Source organism: Canis lupus, chromosome 20, assembly GCF_003254725.2.
Source record: "Canis lupus dingo isolate Sandy chromosome 20, ASM325472v2, whole genome shotgun sequence".
NCBI classification, from domain to species: domain Eukaryota; kingdom Metazoa; phylum Chordata; class Mammalia; order Carnivora; family Canidae; genus Canis; species Canis lupus.
The window spans coordinates 56,270,869-56,284,090 of record NC_064262.1 but is presented as its reverse complement, the minus strand read 5'-3'; the positions used below and the strand labels follow the sequence as shown (position 1 = coordinate 56,284,090).

Sequence of the window (13,222 nt, the reverse complement as noted above, 5' to 3'; positions counted from 1 at the left end):
AAACCGCTGAGCCACCCTGGATTCCCCCGGCCCAGCTTTAAATCCCAGGCTTACCACGTATTGGCTGTGTGGCCTGGGGCAACCCTCTCCACCTCCCTGGGTCTCGGTTTCCTCATCTGTACAATGAGAATGATGCTAGTCTCTGTCGCATGGAGCTGCAGTGATCAGTTAATGCGAGGATCTGCAAACCACATGCCAGGGGCCGGATTTTTTTGTGCTCGGCCCATGAGCTAAGAACTGTTTTATGTGACATCGTAAGTGGGTGGAAAACTCAAAAGAATCATGAAAATCACGTGAAATTTATACCTTGGCGTTCGTGAATAAAGTTTTATTGGTACACGGCCCATCGGTTGACACACTGTCATCCCTAATGGCTTTTGGCTTTTTGGCTTTTGGCTCAGTAGGTGCTGAGTAGGTACATCAGAGACCATCTGGTTGGCAAAGCTGAAAATATTTACCCTCTGGCTCATCCCAGAAGTTTCTCACCCCTGAGTAACTTTCAACAGTGCTGGGCACATAATGAGCTTGGTATCCTCATACTGGCCATTGTTATGAAATATGTGGTTTGTATAAAAATCACATGCTATTTCTTCCCCTTAAAATGTCATATTTTTCCCACACCACTGAGGATTCTGGGAAGCTGACCTCACTCCCCCCATCCTGTGAAAGTTCCTCCCCGATCCCCTCCTGTTGGGTGCTCAGGTTATTCCCAGATGCTAAGGTAGAGCTGCGGAGGCCAACGCCCCCACACCTCCAGCTGGGTTTGTGTTCACGTATCCGACACCTCGCTGTCGTTTGCGGCGTGCCGGGTCCTGTCCTAGGCCCTTTGCAAATGTGAACCTGTTTAGTCCTTGCGATGGCTCCCGTGATCCTCCCGTTTTCCAGATGGGCACACAGAGGCTCAGATGACTGGCATGACTGGCCCAGGGGACACGGCCAGCATTCAAACCCAGGCTGGGGGGCCCCTGTCTGTGTCTCGACTGCAGTCCTCGTTTCCGAGGAAGAGAGACCCAGAAGCCAAATCCTGGTATCAAAGCGGGACAGGAGTAAAAGATTCTGGCAAACTGCCCCTGCTGTATACATATGGAGGTCACTTAGGGCTAATGCGAGGTTTGATGCTCAAAACCTGACTACGGCCTCCCAGGGGCAGGTCCTAGAATCTGAGTGTTGCCAGGAGAACTGGCCGTCCCTGCCAGGTAGGGAAGCAGCAATCCCTTGGTTACAATCCAGGTGCAGTGGCTGGGCCCCAAACCTGCAGCTGCTTCGCTCACCTGGGCCTGGGGGCATGGCCAGCAGGTTCTGCACAAATCCAGGCCTTCATCTTGCCAGGACCTAACCCCCCCCCAAGCTACCTCTTTCCCCTTCACCCGCCCTGTCTGAAAGGATGCCTAGGCTCTTCCCTTCGTTCAGGCTCAGCCACCAGAGGTGGGGCAGCTCGGACTCCCCATCCCTCCTGGCAGGTATGTCAAATGGTGCAACCGCCTCGGAGAACAGTTTGGCAAGTTCCAGAAAAGTTAGATACACACCCACCGCCACAGGACCCAGCGTTTTACCCCCTGGGTGTCTTCACCCAAGAGCAATGAAGGCTGATGGCGGTGCACGCACTTCTACATAGACGCCCCCCGCCTGTCACCCATTCCAGTCCCAGACATTCACCGGGAGGAATGAAAGGGCACGTCCGTAAGGTGTCGTACCACCCGCAAGTCCCAGCCACTTTCTTTGTGACAGTCTGAGGAAACACCACAGATGCCCATCGGCAGGTGAGCCAGAGAAGCATGCTGCGACCTATCCGGCCCATAGCACGCTAGCCGCCAAGAAGGAGGCGTGAGCCATGGGTGTACATGGCAGATGGATGAACCCCAAAATAATTAAGCTGAGCGTGAGGATCCAGACACGTGGCCGTGCCTGTGGGTTGACTTATTGTCCAGGGTGGCTTCCGTGCTACTGGGGCAGAGTTGAGTAGAGAGGAGCTCTGGGTAATCAGTAACTGTCTGGGTCTCAGGTCCCGCAGCTACGGAAGGGGCCTAGGCGTGGCCCCTGACCCCACAGCCGTGGGTGCCCCCTGCTGCGGTGCCGCGTGGCTCCGGCTGTGCTCTGGCCTAGATGCCGGAAGGAAGTCTCCTTCATCCAGCGATTTGGGTTTTCTCTTTGCTTTGCCTCCGAGACAAAGCATCGTGGACATCGGTTCACGCCAGTGATTGAGTAACCCTGGGAGGGGGGTGGGGTATGTGCGTGATTCTTTTAAATATGTGTATTTACGTGTCTCGTTATCTAATAAACATATTTAATATGTTTATACACGTGGTAACATACAATTATGCATTATACAGTGTGTAACAATACCTGGCGCCTTCGAGTGCATGTACATTGGATGTGACACGTTACACACGTGTGAATATATACTATATGTTATGTGATGTCCATAGCATATTTAAAGCATAGACGTTTTATATAAATACACTAGGTAAATAATAAATACATACACTACATATACGTTGTATGTTACACGTTTCATGTGCACATATATTATGCATATCAATACAACATATACATAAACATATGAGATGTGGGGTTTTTTCTTCCTTTTTTTTTTTTTTTTTTAGAGCGGGAGGCGGGAGGGGCAGAGGGAGAGGGAGAGAGAGAACCTTAAGCAGGCTCCATGCCCAGTGTGGAGCCCAACATGGGACTTGATCTCAGGACCCTGAGATCGTGACCCTGAGATCATGACCCTGAGCTGAAATCAAGAGTCAGACGCTTGGGGCTCCTGGGTGGCTCAGTCTGTTGAAGCATCTGCCTTCGGCTCAGGTCATGATCTCAAGGTCCTGGGATTGAGTCCCACAGTTGGGCCCCCTGCTCAGCCTCTGCTGCTCCCCCTGCTTCTGCTCTCTCACTCTCTCTGTCAAACAAATAAATATATATGAAGAGTCAGATGCTTAACCGACTGAGCCACCCAGGCACCCCTGTGATTTGTTCTTAAAATGGGATTTTTACAAGGCCTTTGGTCCCTCAGACTTGCATTCATTCAGTCAATATTTATTGAGCACCTACTTCGTACCAGGAGCTGTTCTCGGTGTCAGGATGCAGCTGTGAACTCACCAGATGGGTACCCCCTACCCTCGCGGCGTGGAGCTGACAGTTTACTCTCACACGTTATTCTGAGCTGGTGGTTTCGGCAGTTTGTTTGGGCTTTAGATGCTGAAATGAGTTCAGTCCCAGGCTGACTCATGACTTACTCTCATCACTGTTCCACTTATCAGTAAGTTTTAAATTTTGCTAATAGGATAGATACCCACCAACTCAACACCACCTGGATAAAGAGAATTTTAGCAATGACCCCATCCTGCTGCCTGGATTCTCCCTTAGAAAGCAACCACACTCCCTGATCTGGGGAAAGGATCATTTATCCTTTCCCTCCCTCCCCACCCCCCTCAAAAATAAGCATATCTCAAATTGTTATTCCCCCGTAAAATGTCGTTTCAAGTACTCTAACTTCATAAGGAGGCTATCACACCATGTGTAACTTCTGGAGGCTCCCTGCCCCCTCGATGTTGCGTTGCTCCGTCCCTCCATACTGTTGGCCTGTGGCTGGGGACACCCCCTGGCCGGGCTGCTGATTGATACTCCAGTAGGTGAATTTCCCACAATGCATCTCTCCATTCTCACAGCAATGGGCATTCGGGTCGTTTCTGGGTTTTTGGCTTCTTCACGTTGCAGTGATGACTGTTGGGGGGGGCGCATCTCCCAGAAGCAACGAGCAAAGCTTTCTGGTGGATGTGTATCCGGGAGCGGAAAGGCCATGTTATGCGGCCCATGGATGTTCAGGGCTGCGATTCAGGCCAGTCTGTTTCCCGGAGTGTTTGCAGTGTGCAAGAGCTCTGTGTACACACAACCTCTGTGACATTTGGTATTGCTGGACATTTTAAATGTAGGGCTATGAGGAAAATTGGGCCTTGCCACGGCCTTCCCGTGCATTCCCTTGATCTTTTAAAAAATTATTTATTTATTCATGAGAGACACAGAGAGGGAGAGACAGAGACACAGGCAGAGGGAGAAGCAGGCTCCCTGCGGGGAACCTGATGTGGGGCTGGATCCTGGGACCCCAGGATCACGCCTTGGGCCGAAGGCCAATGCTCAACCGCTGAGCACCCAGGCATCCCTCCCTTGGCCCTTAAAGAGGCTGGACATCTCGTCATGAACTTGTTGGCCACTCCTGTCTCATCATTCATCGTACACCTGTTCGTGCTTTCGACCTATTTTCCTTTTGAGTGGTTGTCTTGTTCTTACTAGAACCTCACTCCTTTTCACATTTCATCAGAAGTCTGTGCCATTATTTGTAGCATGCATTCTCGAGAAGGGCAAAAATTGGTCTGGTGGTGGGAGGGTTGTAAATAAAATCTTACTCTTCTGATGTACAAAAGACAGATATACATTAAATATAAACACAAGCACGCGGTATACCCGTGGTATTAAAATTTCACGAGAGGTGATCAGGAAAGAAAAAGTCTCAAGCAGGGGCGTCTGGGTGGCTCAGCGGTTAAGCATCTGCCTTCAGCTCAGATGGTGATCCTGGGGCCCAGGGATCGATCCTGCAGGGAGCCTGCTTCTCCCTCTGCCTGTGTGTCTGCCTCCTTATGTGTCTCTCATGAATAAATAAATAAAATCTTAAAAAAAAAAGTCTCAGACAGTTCAAGAGGGACTCTAGTGGGGGAAAAAAAAGGCTGAGAAACATTGTTTTGTAGCAATTCTCACAAGCATAGGGCAAGGAACATCTTCTGGGGCACTCATAGGTTATGGGAGTTCGAGACAGACTCCCAGAAGTTGGGCCCCGAGGCCTGAACGTGCCTTCGCCCCCTGCCATGCCTGCCAACTGCTTTCCCAACTCATACACATTCACCTCCGAGCACTTTGTGAAAATGCCTGTTTCACCACATCCTCACCAGCACTAGCTTTTTATCAATTTAACAATCTTTACCTACTTTGATGAGCGCCAGAGCATGGTATTTTTCTTACTGTTTGTTATCCTTTCTTTGGCCTCTGTAACACTGGGCACTTTTCGTGTGTTTACTAATCAGTCTGCCTCCCAGGAATGTAACAGAGTAGAAGCACTGCAGGCCAACACATCTGGAGGAAAAGGGGGGGTCCTTGGTCTGTGGTGGCAGAGACTCAGCTGAGCTGTGTCCTACAGTTATACAGGAAACAGGAGTTGATGATGTGAGAGATTCTCAGCCTATTCAGATCACAAAAGAAGCTAAAATGAGAGGAGGTTAAGTCAGGAAGGCGTCCTCCAGGCCAGCTGGGTGACCTTGGGCACATGTCTAAACCTGTCTGAGCCTCAGTTTCTCCACTCATGAAATGGGGATGGAATTAATAGCACCCACCTCATAGGGTTGCTGGGAAGGGTAACAGAGCAGGCTCACACATGAGCTCGGTTCCTGCAGCCCAGGGGTGGCCTCTGGGGAAAATGATGGGTGGGAGCTGCTTCTGTGCCCTCCTGACTGTCCGCTGGACCCCAATCCCTGGGGTCTGGCAGCTATCAACTCAGGCCCCGCCCCTCCTCTCAGGTACCTAAGAGGGAGGGGCAGAGGATTCATGGTGGGGATTAACAGGGGAAGATTAGAGATTGGGGGGAGGGGGGGGAGAGAGGCAGAGGGTGGGGGAAGGGGTCTCTATCCACTTAACCCTTCCCTCGCCAGCGCCAGAGTAGCCACCCCTACTTCCTTTGGCCTCAGGTTTGTGAGAAGGCAGGCCACCTGCAGAACCTTCCCCTCTCACCACCGCAGAACCCTGGAGGAGGCTTTAGGGTTGGGGTCCTCAGGCTTCCCACATGCTGGTTGACCTGGGGAAGATGGGGTTCCTCTCTGGGCCTCAGTTTTCTCTCCTGAAAAACTGGGAGAGCGTGCAGAGGCGATGAGACCTCGGCTGGCAGGGCGGGAGCTCAGGGCCTGGTGGAGATCTGCTGGGGCGGCCCAGACTTACTGAGCACCTACTATGCAGGCAGGGCTGCTGTCACATCTCATTTGTCCGAGATTTCCCAGCCTCTGGGATGCCCAGCAGCGCGCACAGAGCCGCAGAATCAACTTCCAGAAGCCCCCAGAGTCCGCCACGGCTGCGGAAGGGCGGTCCGGGGCCCGATTCCCGTCCTGAGCCCCCGCCTGCCCCCTCCCTAAACCCCGGCGTCCTCCCTGGGAGAGCTGGGAACCACTTCTCCAAAGGGGTCCTTGAATCCCGGCGCCCCAGTGCGGGGACCTGGGGGCGCAGGCTGAGGGGAGCCCAGACAGCAGGACGCTCGCAGGCTCTCCTCCGCCCACCCGGCCCGGGCAAGACCCCTCCCGTCGTCCCCCAGCTGCGCCAGACGCAGAGCCCGGGAGGGGGGAAGGGGGCGGCGCCTGCTCTGCGGCTGCCGGAGGAGGGGGACTGCGGGAGAGCGCTGGGGGTGGGGGGGCGCTGCGGCACCGCGGCCCGGCTCACGGCGGCCCGCGCGGCAGGGGCGGGGGGTGACCCTCCTCGCCCGCCCCTCCCCCCGCTGCGGACGCTCCACCATTAACCGTGACCCGGGGAGGGGGCGCCCGCTCACCCCCACCTGCGAGGCCGCCGCGCGCGCTCCCCGCCCCCCGCCCCGCTGGAGCCCCTGCGGGACCCCCAGGGGACCCCCGCGCCCCAGGTCTGTCGCCCTCGGTGTCCGAGTCTGTCTGTGTCCCCATCTGTCCCGTCTCCCCGCTATGCGTGCTTGTTGTGACTGCGTGTATCCGGGACACCTGCACTCACGGGCCCGGGGTGGGGGGGCGGGCGCGATCGCCTGGGGGAGGCCTCCCGGGGTCGGTGTGCGGGTCAGGCCGAGGTCTGGAGGGTCTTTCCACGGCCGTCAATCTGTGTGGGTGTCCAGGGGACACCCCGCGGGCTGTGAGTGTGCATGTGACAGCGTGGAGGCTGTGGCTGTCTGCGTGACACCCCACAGGCTGCGAGTACGTGCGAGTGCCCGGGGTGTCTGTCTGGGTGGCAGCCGCAGGCCGTGCGGGTGTGCGTCCGTGGCCCCCTGCGGGAGGCGTGCGTCCGAGACAGCCCCCTCGGCGGCGAGCGTGGCCCCGCGCCCCGGGTGACGCCGCAGGCTGTGTGTGTTGCACGCTGCGGGCGAGCCTGTGCGGGTCTGCGCGCGTCGCTGTGCGTTGTGTGTCCGCGTCGGGGTCGGAGGCCCGGGCCGCGAGTGTCCCTGAGCCCTGTGCGCGCGTGTGTGCGTGTGAGTGCGAGTGTGTGTGCGAGTGTGTGTGCGAGTGTGTGTGCGAGCGCGCGCGCGCCGCGGCGAAGGTGGATCCGCTTCCTCCGCAGCCAGCCCGACCTGGGCCCCGCGACCCGCCGCGGCCGCCGCTCGCTCGGCCTCCCCTCGCGCGGGCCGCGCCGGGGATGGAGCCGCAGCCGGGGCCGCCGCAGCCGGGGCCGGGGCGCGGAGCGGCCTGAGGCGCGGGCGGCGCGCGGGGCCGGGGGGAGGGCGGGCCGAGGGGAGGGTCCTGCGGGCCGGGGGGGCGGGCGCGGCGCGCCCCCTCCCTCGCGCGCTCGCTCCCTCCCCCGCGCGCCCTCCCTCGCCGCCTCCTCCCGCCGCCTCCGGCCCCCCCTCGCCGGGGACCGAGCGCGCTCGCTCCGGCGCCGGCCTCGCCTCCTCGCAGCAGCGCCATGGTACGTCGCCGCCCCCACTTTCGTTTTCGCCCGGGGAGTTTTTGGGGTGGTGCGTGGGCTCCCGGCGAAAGTTGCGAGGTCTGGGGGGGCGGGGGGCGGGGGCCGCCCAGGGGAGGGGCTCCAGGCGGGGACCCCCCCGCGCCGCCCGCGGCCGCGGGACCCCCGCCCGCCGATCCCCCCGCCCCCCCCCGCGCGCGGCTGGAGGCGGAGCCGGCGCGCGGGGCTCAGCGGGGGACCCCGAGTGGGGGGCCGCGGAGTTGGCGGGGAGGGCGGGGCTCCCCGGAGAGGCCCCCCCCCCCGGACCCGGCTCCCGGCTCCCGCCTCCCGCCTCCTCCCGGGCCCGGCCGGCGCGGGAGGGCGCGGCCCGGAGCGCACGACCCCCGAGCGCGCAGCCCGCGGGGGCGCGGGGCCGAGGAGGGGGCGCCCGGCGGGGCGCGCGGGGGGCGGGGGCGGGGGGCGGCGGGCCCCGCGGGGTGCCCCGGCCCGGACGAGCGCCGCGCGCCAGCTAGCGGAAAATGGCCGCTGCGGAGAGGGGCGGAGAGCGCGCAGCGGCCGCCGCCGGGCGCCTTGAACTTGGAGCGGGGCGGGCGGCTGCGCTCGGGGGCCGCACCCCGCCCGCGCCAGGCCGCAGCCCCGCCCCCGGGCCGCCCCCGGGCCGACCCCGGCCCTCCGCCGCGCGCGCCGGCCGCCGCCGGGAGGGGTCCCCGGGTCTCGGCCCCGCGCGCCCCGGGCCCGCTTGGCGTCGGCGGCTGCGCCCGAGGGCTCCGGCCCGGCCCGCGGGCGTCGGCGGCATCCGGCGCTCGGGGGGCGCGTGGGGGGCGCCTGTGCCCCGGCGGGTCCGCGCGGGAAGCCCGGGCGCGTCGGCGGCTCTGCACGGCCGGGGGCCCCGTCGCGGGCCGCGGGTCTCGGGTCTCGAGGCGTCGAGCCCTCCTTTATGTGCCTGCGTGTGTCCGCGCACCCACGTGGCCGAGTGTGTTGTGTTGCGCGTGTGTCCGAGCATTGTGCGGCTCGGGGACGGCGGGAGCGCCGGTGGCCGCGCGTCCCGCTGGGAAGATGTTGTGAAGCTGCGAGGAGGGCCGCGGTGTCCCGGGGTGACCCGCGGGGGTCCGCATGGGGATGTGCGGCCGCCGGGGGGCTGTGTGGAGCGGCCGCGTCCCAGGGGACGGCCGGGTGTCGCCGTGTGCGTGTCTCTCGCGCCCAGGGACTCTTCCTGGGGATGGGTCTGCACGCTCCCTGGGCCCCCCCAGTTCCTTTCCTCCTGCACCCGGGGCTCCTGAGTGAGGGACGGGTGCTTCCTCTACCGCGTCCAAACTCTGACCCCTCATCGCACCCCACACCACCCCCTCCACTCGGGCTGCCCCATCCGCGGGGCCCCAGGTGGTCCCGGCTTGAGGCTCGGGCGCGAGGTGGCGCCGGGACACGATCGCTCGGCGGCGGCGCCTGCTCCCGCCCGGGGCTGCGCGTGCGCGGGGACCTGCCCCAGAGGGAGGCGGGGCGGCGGGTGTCCCCCCACTCCGCGGCGGAGGAGGTCCCGAGGGACGGCTGGCTACAGAGGCGCGGGGGCCAGGTGGGGCCCGGGAGGGTGGCCGAGGAAACCCCCTCACCCCCGAAGCGGGGAGCCACCCCCAGGCCTGCCTCCCTGCGCTTGCCCCCTCCCAGGCCAGAGGGGCGGGCACAGAGTGTTGTTTGCTCCCCTGCGGGGGAATCCCCGCCGCACCCCCACCCCCACACCGGGGCGCTTGATATAATTTTCTAAATATAAAAGCGCCAAGGCCAGGCCGGAGGAGCAGCTTTTTTTCCTTTAAACCTGCAACCCATTTTAGGGGGCTGTTGGGGAAAGGGAAAGAGGGGTCCTACACCGACACCGGGATGTGTAGGCGCCCCACCCTCAAGGTCGGGAGGTCTGGTAAACTGCCCCCCTCTCTCTGCCAGTGTGCCCCCTCCCCTGCGCTCCCCGCCACTGCGGAGACACAACAGTCCAGCCACCCTCCCGCCCAGTGGGACACCTGGTCCGCCTGCCCTTCCCAGCACGAGCCTCTCCCGCCGGGCGCCTGGTGCAGTGGGACACATCTGTGCAGGAGCATTGACAAGCACACACCCAGGACACAGGTGTACAGCACTGCACGCCCGCACCACCGCACACAGACCCACACTGACACTCCCAGCCGCAAACAGGCACCTGCATTTGGGGTGGGGAGACAGGCCCTGCCGCCACCACCCACCACCCCTGTGCAGCCCACTGGGGAGAGCATTGAGCCTGGGCCCGGCTCTGGGGGGCACGGGTGGGGGAGGAGCAGGGATGTGGTGCGCACGTGCAGGCACCTGTGTAGGGATCCTGGGAGGGCTGCTGCTTGTGGGCGTGTGCATGGTTGTGTTTGGGTGTGAGGGTGTGATGGTGAAGGAGCGTATATGTGTTATGTTCACGGTTGTGTGTGTACTGGAGTGGATCTGTGTGTCTCCCCAAGTCTGCTGAAGGTGTGTGTGTGTGTGTGAGTCTGTGGGAGTCCGGGTGTCCCTGGGTGCCCCTCTGAGGAGATGTTTGAGGCCAGGTGTGGGGAAGTCTGAGTTCATGGGAGTCTCTGTGTTTGTGTCACGTGTGTGTGACTGTATGTGTCATATGAGGACTGTGTGTCTGCATTTTTGTGACGTGAGTGTCCGTGGGGCATGGTGTGTGTGTCTGCGTGTATCTGTACCAGCCTTGTGCCCCATCCTACCTTTACTTGTGGAGACCAAAGACCTTAACATCGCCTTCTAGAACCTCAGTTTCTCCTCTGTAAAATGGGAACACAAGGGCAGAGGAGGGGTGACACTGTCACATTCCCAGGGCCTGGACGGTGCTGTGTCCTCTGTTCTCCGGGTGTGGTGGCTGTGGACTTACTGTGTGGACACCTGTGGTCCCTGCCTCAGCTGCCCTGTGAATGGCACTCACTTTTTTTAAAAAGTTGGTTGTTAATGACACAAACCATCCAGGAGCATCTAAGGAAGATATAAAAGTCCCCAAAGTGAAAAGCAGCCTTCCTCACCACCCTTCCCCGAGTGGGACCCCACTCCGGGGCAGCTCTCTTTCCATCAGCTTTGTCTGAACCATTGCACACATAACAGGTACATATTCTTACAAATATGCTTGCTTTTTTTTTTTTAACAAAAGAATCCCAGATGAGAGCTTGAGTCTCCTTGCAGCATTTCCAGTGGGCGGGGTGGGGTGGGGTGGGGGGTGTCACCCAGGGACTGTTCTGACCCAGGAGACACTGGGTAATGTCTGGGGACATCTGTCTGGATTGGGGGGTGCGCCTGGCATCCAGTGGGAAGGAGCCAGGGATGCTGCTCAGCACCCCTCCCCCACAGTGTCCAGGATGCCCCCAGTCCCCGCCCCCCTCCCGGCAGAGAATGATCCAGAGCACCCTGCAGGGAGAAGCCCTGCCTACAGCTTGCTTGTGCTTTTATGGAGCTGCATAGTAGTCTCCCCGAACTGCCCTCCCCCCATGGACTCGGTGGCTTGTTCCCAAATTGTTGCCGTTGGTGTTAGAGAGTGGTAGTCAACACACTTGTGCGTCTGTCCCAGGGACAGTTAGAGAGAAGACAGAATGAGCTATAAAGGAGCGAGCGTGTTTTATTTAATCTTTTTAAACCAACGAGCTATATGGTGCTCCATCCAGGGTGCCAGAGGCTAAATCGTGCCCCCACCCTCGCCTCCTGGGCCCTGGCACAAACAGGTCCGGATCCACCAATTGCTTTGGTAAGACACTGCCAGGTGCAAGGCAGTGTCCTAACGTCAGTCCAGTCACTGGTTCACCCACGACATCCCAAGGGGTTGGAACTACCTTTGCCCTTTCTCACGGAGGGGAAGCTGAGGGGAAGCTGAGGCACCCTGGAGTTTAGCTGCTGCTGGAGGAGGCACAGACCTGGCCGCAGCCCTGCACTAGCGCTGGCCCGCTGTGTGCTCGCAGGGCCCCTCCTGCCCGGACTAGAGCACATACGTCCGCACTGTCCCACTCGTGGTGTCCAGGGTGTCCACACAGGTAACCCCAGGACTCCCAACTCCCCAGGCCTCCTCCAGGCGGGTCCTAGCACCTTTGCCATTTTACAGATGTGGAGACTGACGCTCCCAGGGGGTTAGTCTGTACTCTCCAAACCTCACTTTGCCAACAGAAGCCTGGGGGTTGGGGGGCAGGCTGGGCTCAGAGGGCCAAAGCCGGGAGAACCCTCTGAAGCCAAGGGCAACTTTTAAATGTCTGTGAATTCGGGATCTTGTACTCTCTGTGCTCCTTGCACTTTTAAAATAATAAAATACTGCCTGACGTTATGTTGGCATTTGGATTCCTAGACACCTGCCTTCCCCGTTCATCCTGGGGTTTTGAAATGCACCCCTCCCCACACTCCCCGCCCGACAGGGATTTTCAGACATTCCCATGAAGTGCTCCTGATGTGCTAAGCACTATTTGTTTGAATAACGGACACCCACATGCAGTGGGGAGGTCCCCGTGGCCCTGAACGTGTGTTCTGTGGGAACCCTGCTCCCGCCTGGTCCATCCCTGGGGCCCTGGGCGAGCGGCTCCCTTTCTCTGGGCCTGTTTCCTCCCTGTAATGCGGGAGAATAACAGGGTTCCTGGCACCTTCCTTTACCCTGGGCATGGGGCAGCTGCCCCAAGTTGGCAAGAGGGTATCATTTGGCGTCAGGATACTGGGAGAGAACAAATCAAAATCACCAAGCTTTCTAAGAATGCCTCGGTGCACATTTGACAGAAGGTCAAGGCTCTGCTAAGTGCCATTATCCTCATGCCCATGGATCCCATGGGTGGGCACCGTCAGTGCACTTGACAGGGGACGACACCAAGGGGCAGAGCGACACATCGCCCTGGTCTGTGGGGTGGGAGTGGGAGCTTCCGCGGTGGAGGCTGGGAATGGGAGGATTCCGGGAGTGAATGGGGAAGGGTTGAGGTCATGGTCCTCAGGCACCCTGGGGGCTCAGATGAGGGGGGATGTCAGGTCTATGCCCCTTTCTCTAGAGGGAGAACAGTGGAGCTTTAGGAATGTGGGTTCTGGGGCCAGGTGGCCTGGCTCCAAGCCACTCGCTGTGCCTCAGTTTCCAGATCCGTGAAATGGGCACACTGCTGGGGTCAGTAGGAATTACTGGACGCCCAGGGAAGAGGCTGCAAGGGTTCACCTGGCCAGCCTGAGGTTCTGGACACATCCTCCTGGCATGTTGGGGAGACTCGTGGGGGATGCCACAGCAACCCCCTCCCTGCACACCCAGGTCCCCTCGGGTGCTAACTGAAGAGGCGAGAGCAGAGTGCTGGCGGCTCTGGGGTCAGCTGGGACCTTTGGGGCTGGTGGGCTGGTGGAGGAGTGCACTTGGAGCCAACCCCTGCGCCCAGGGAACCGCAGCCCATGTGTGGCTCTGGGGGAGCGGCGGGAGACGATGCCCCCGGAGCCCCCTCTCCTGCCCTGCACCCCGGGTTGTACATCTTTAAGGGGAAAGACGCGCGCTGGCGCCGGGCCTCTGCACACGTCACTTCTTCATTCTTTCCCTCCCCCCCCCCCAACTTGGCTCTTT

The 13,222-nt window shown here is 60.3% G+C and overlaps 1 protein-coding gene across 2 annotated transcripts in view; it reads left to right on the top strand.

Annotated features, from left to right (window-relative positions):
- The first annotated feature begins 7,482 nt into the window (after positions 1–7,482).
- NFIC (nuclear factor I C) overlaps positions 7,483–13,222 on the top strand; it is a 65,795-nt gene continuing 60,055 nt past the window's right edge. For both annotated transcript variants that reach the window (XM_049098400.1, XM_025456917.3), the window contains exon 1: positions 7,483–7,668. In XM_049098400.1, coding sequence (XP_048954357.1) covers positions 7,666–7,668 — 3 coding nt within the window. In that variant the 5' untranslated portion in view covers positions 7,483–7,665. The remainder of the gene's footprint in view (positions 7,669–13,222) is intronic.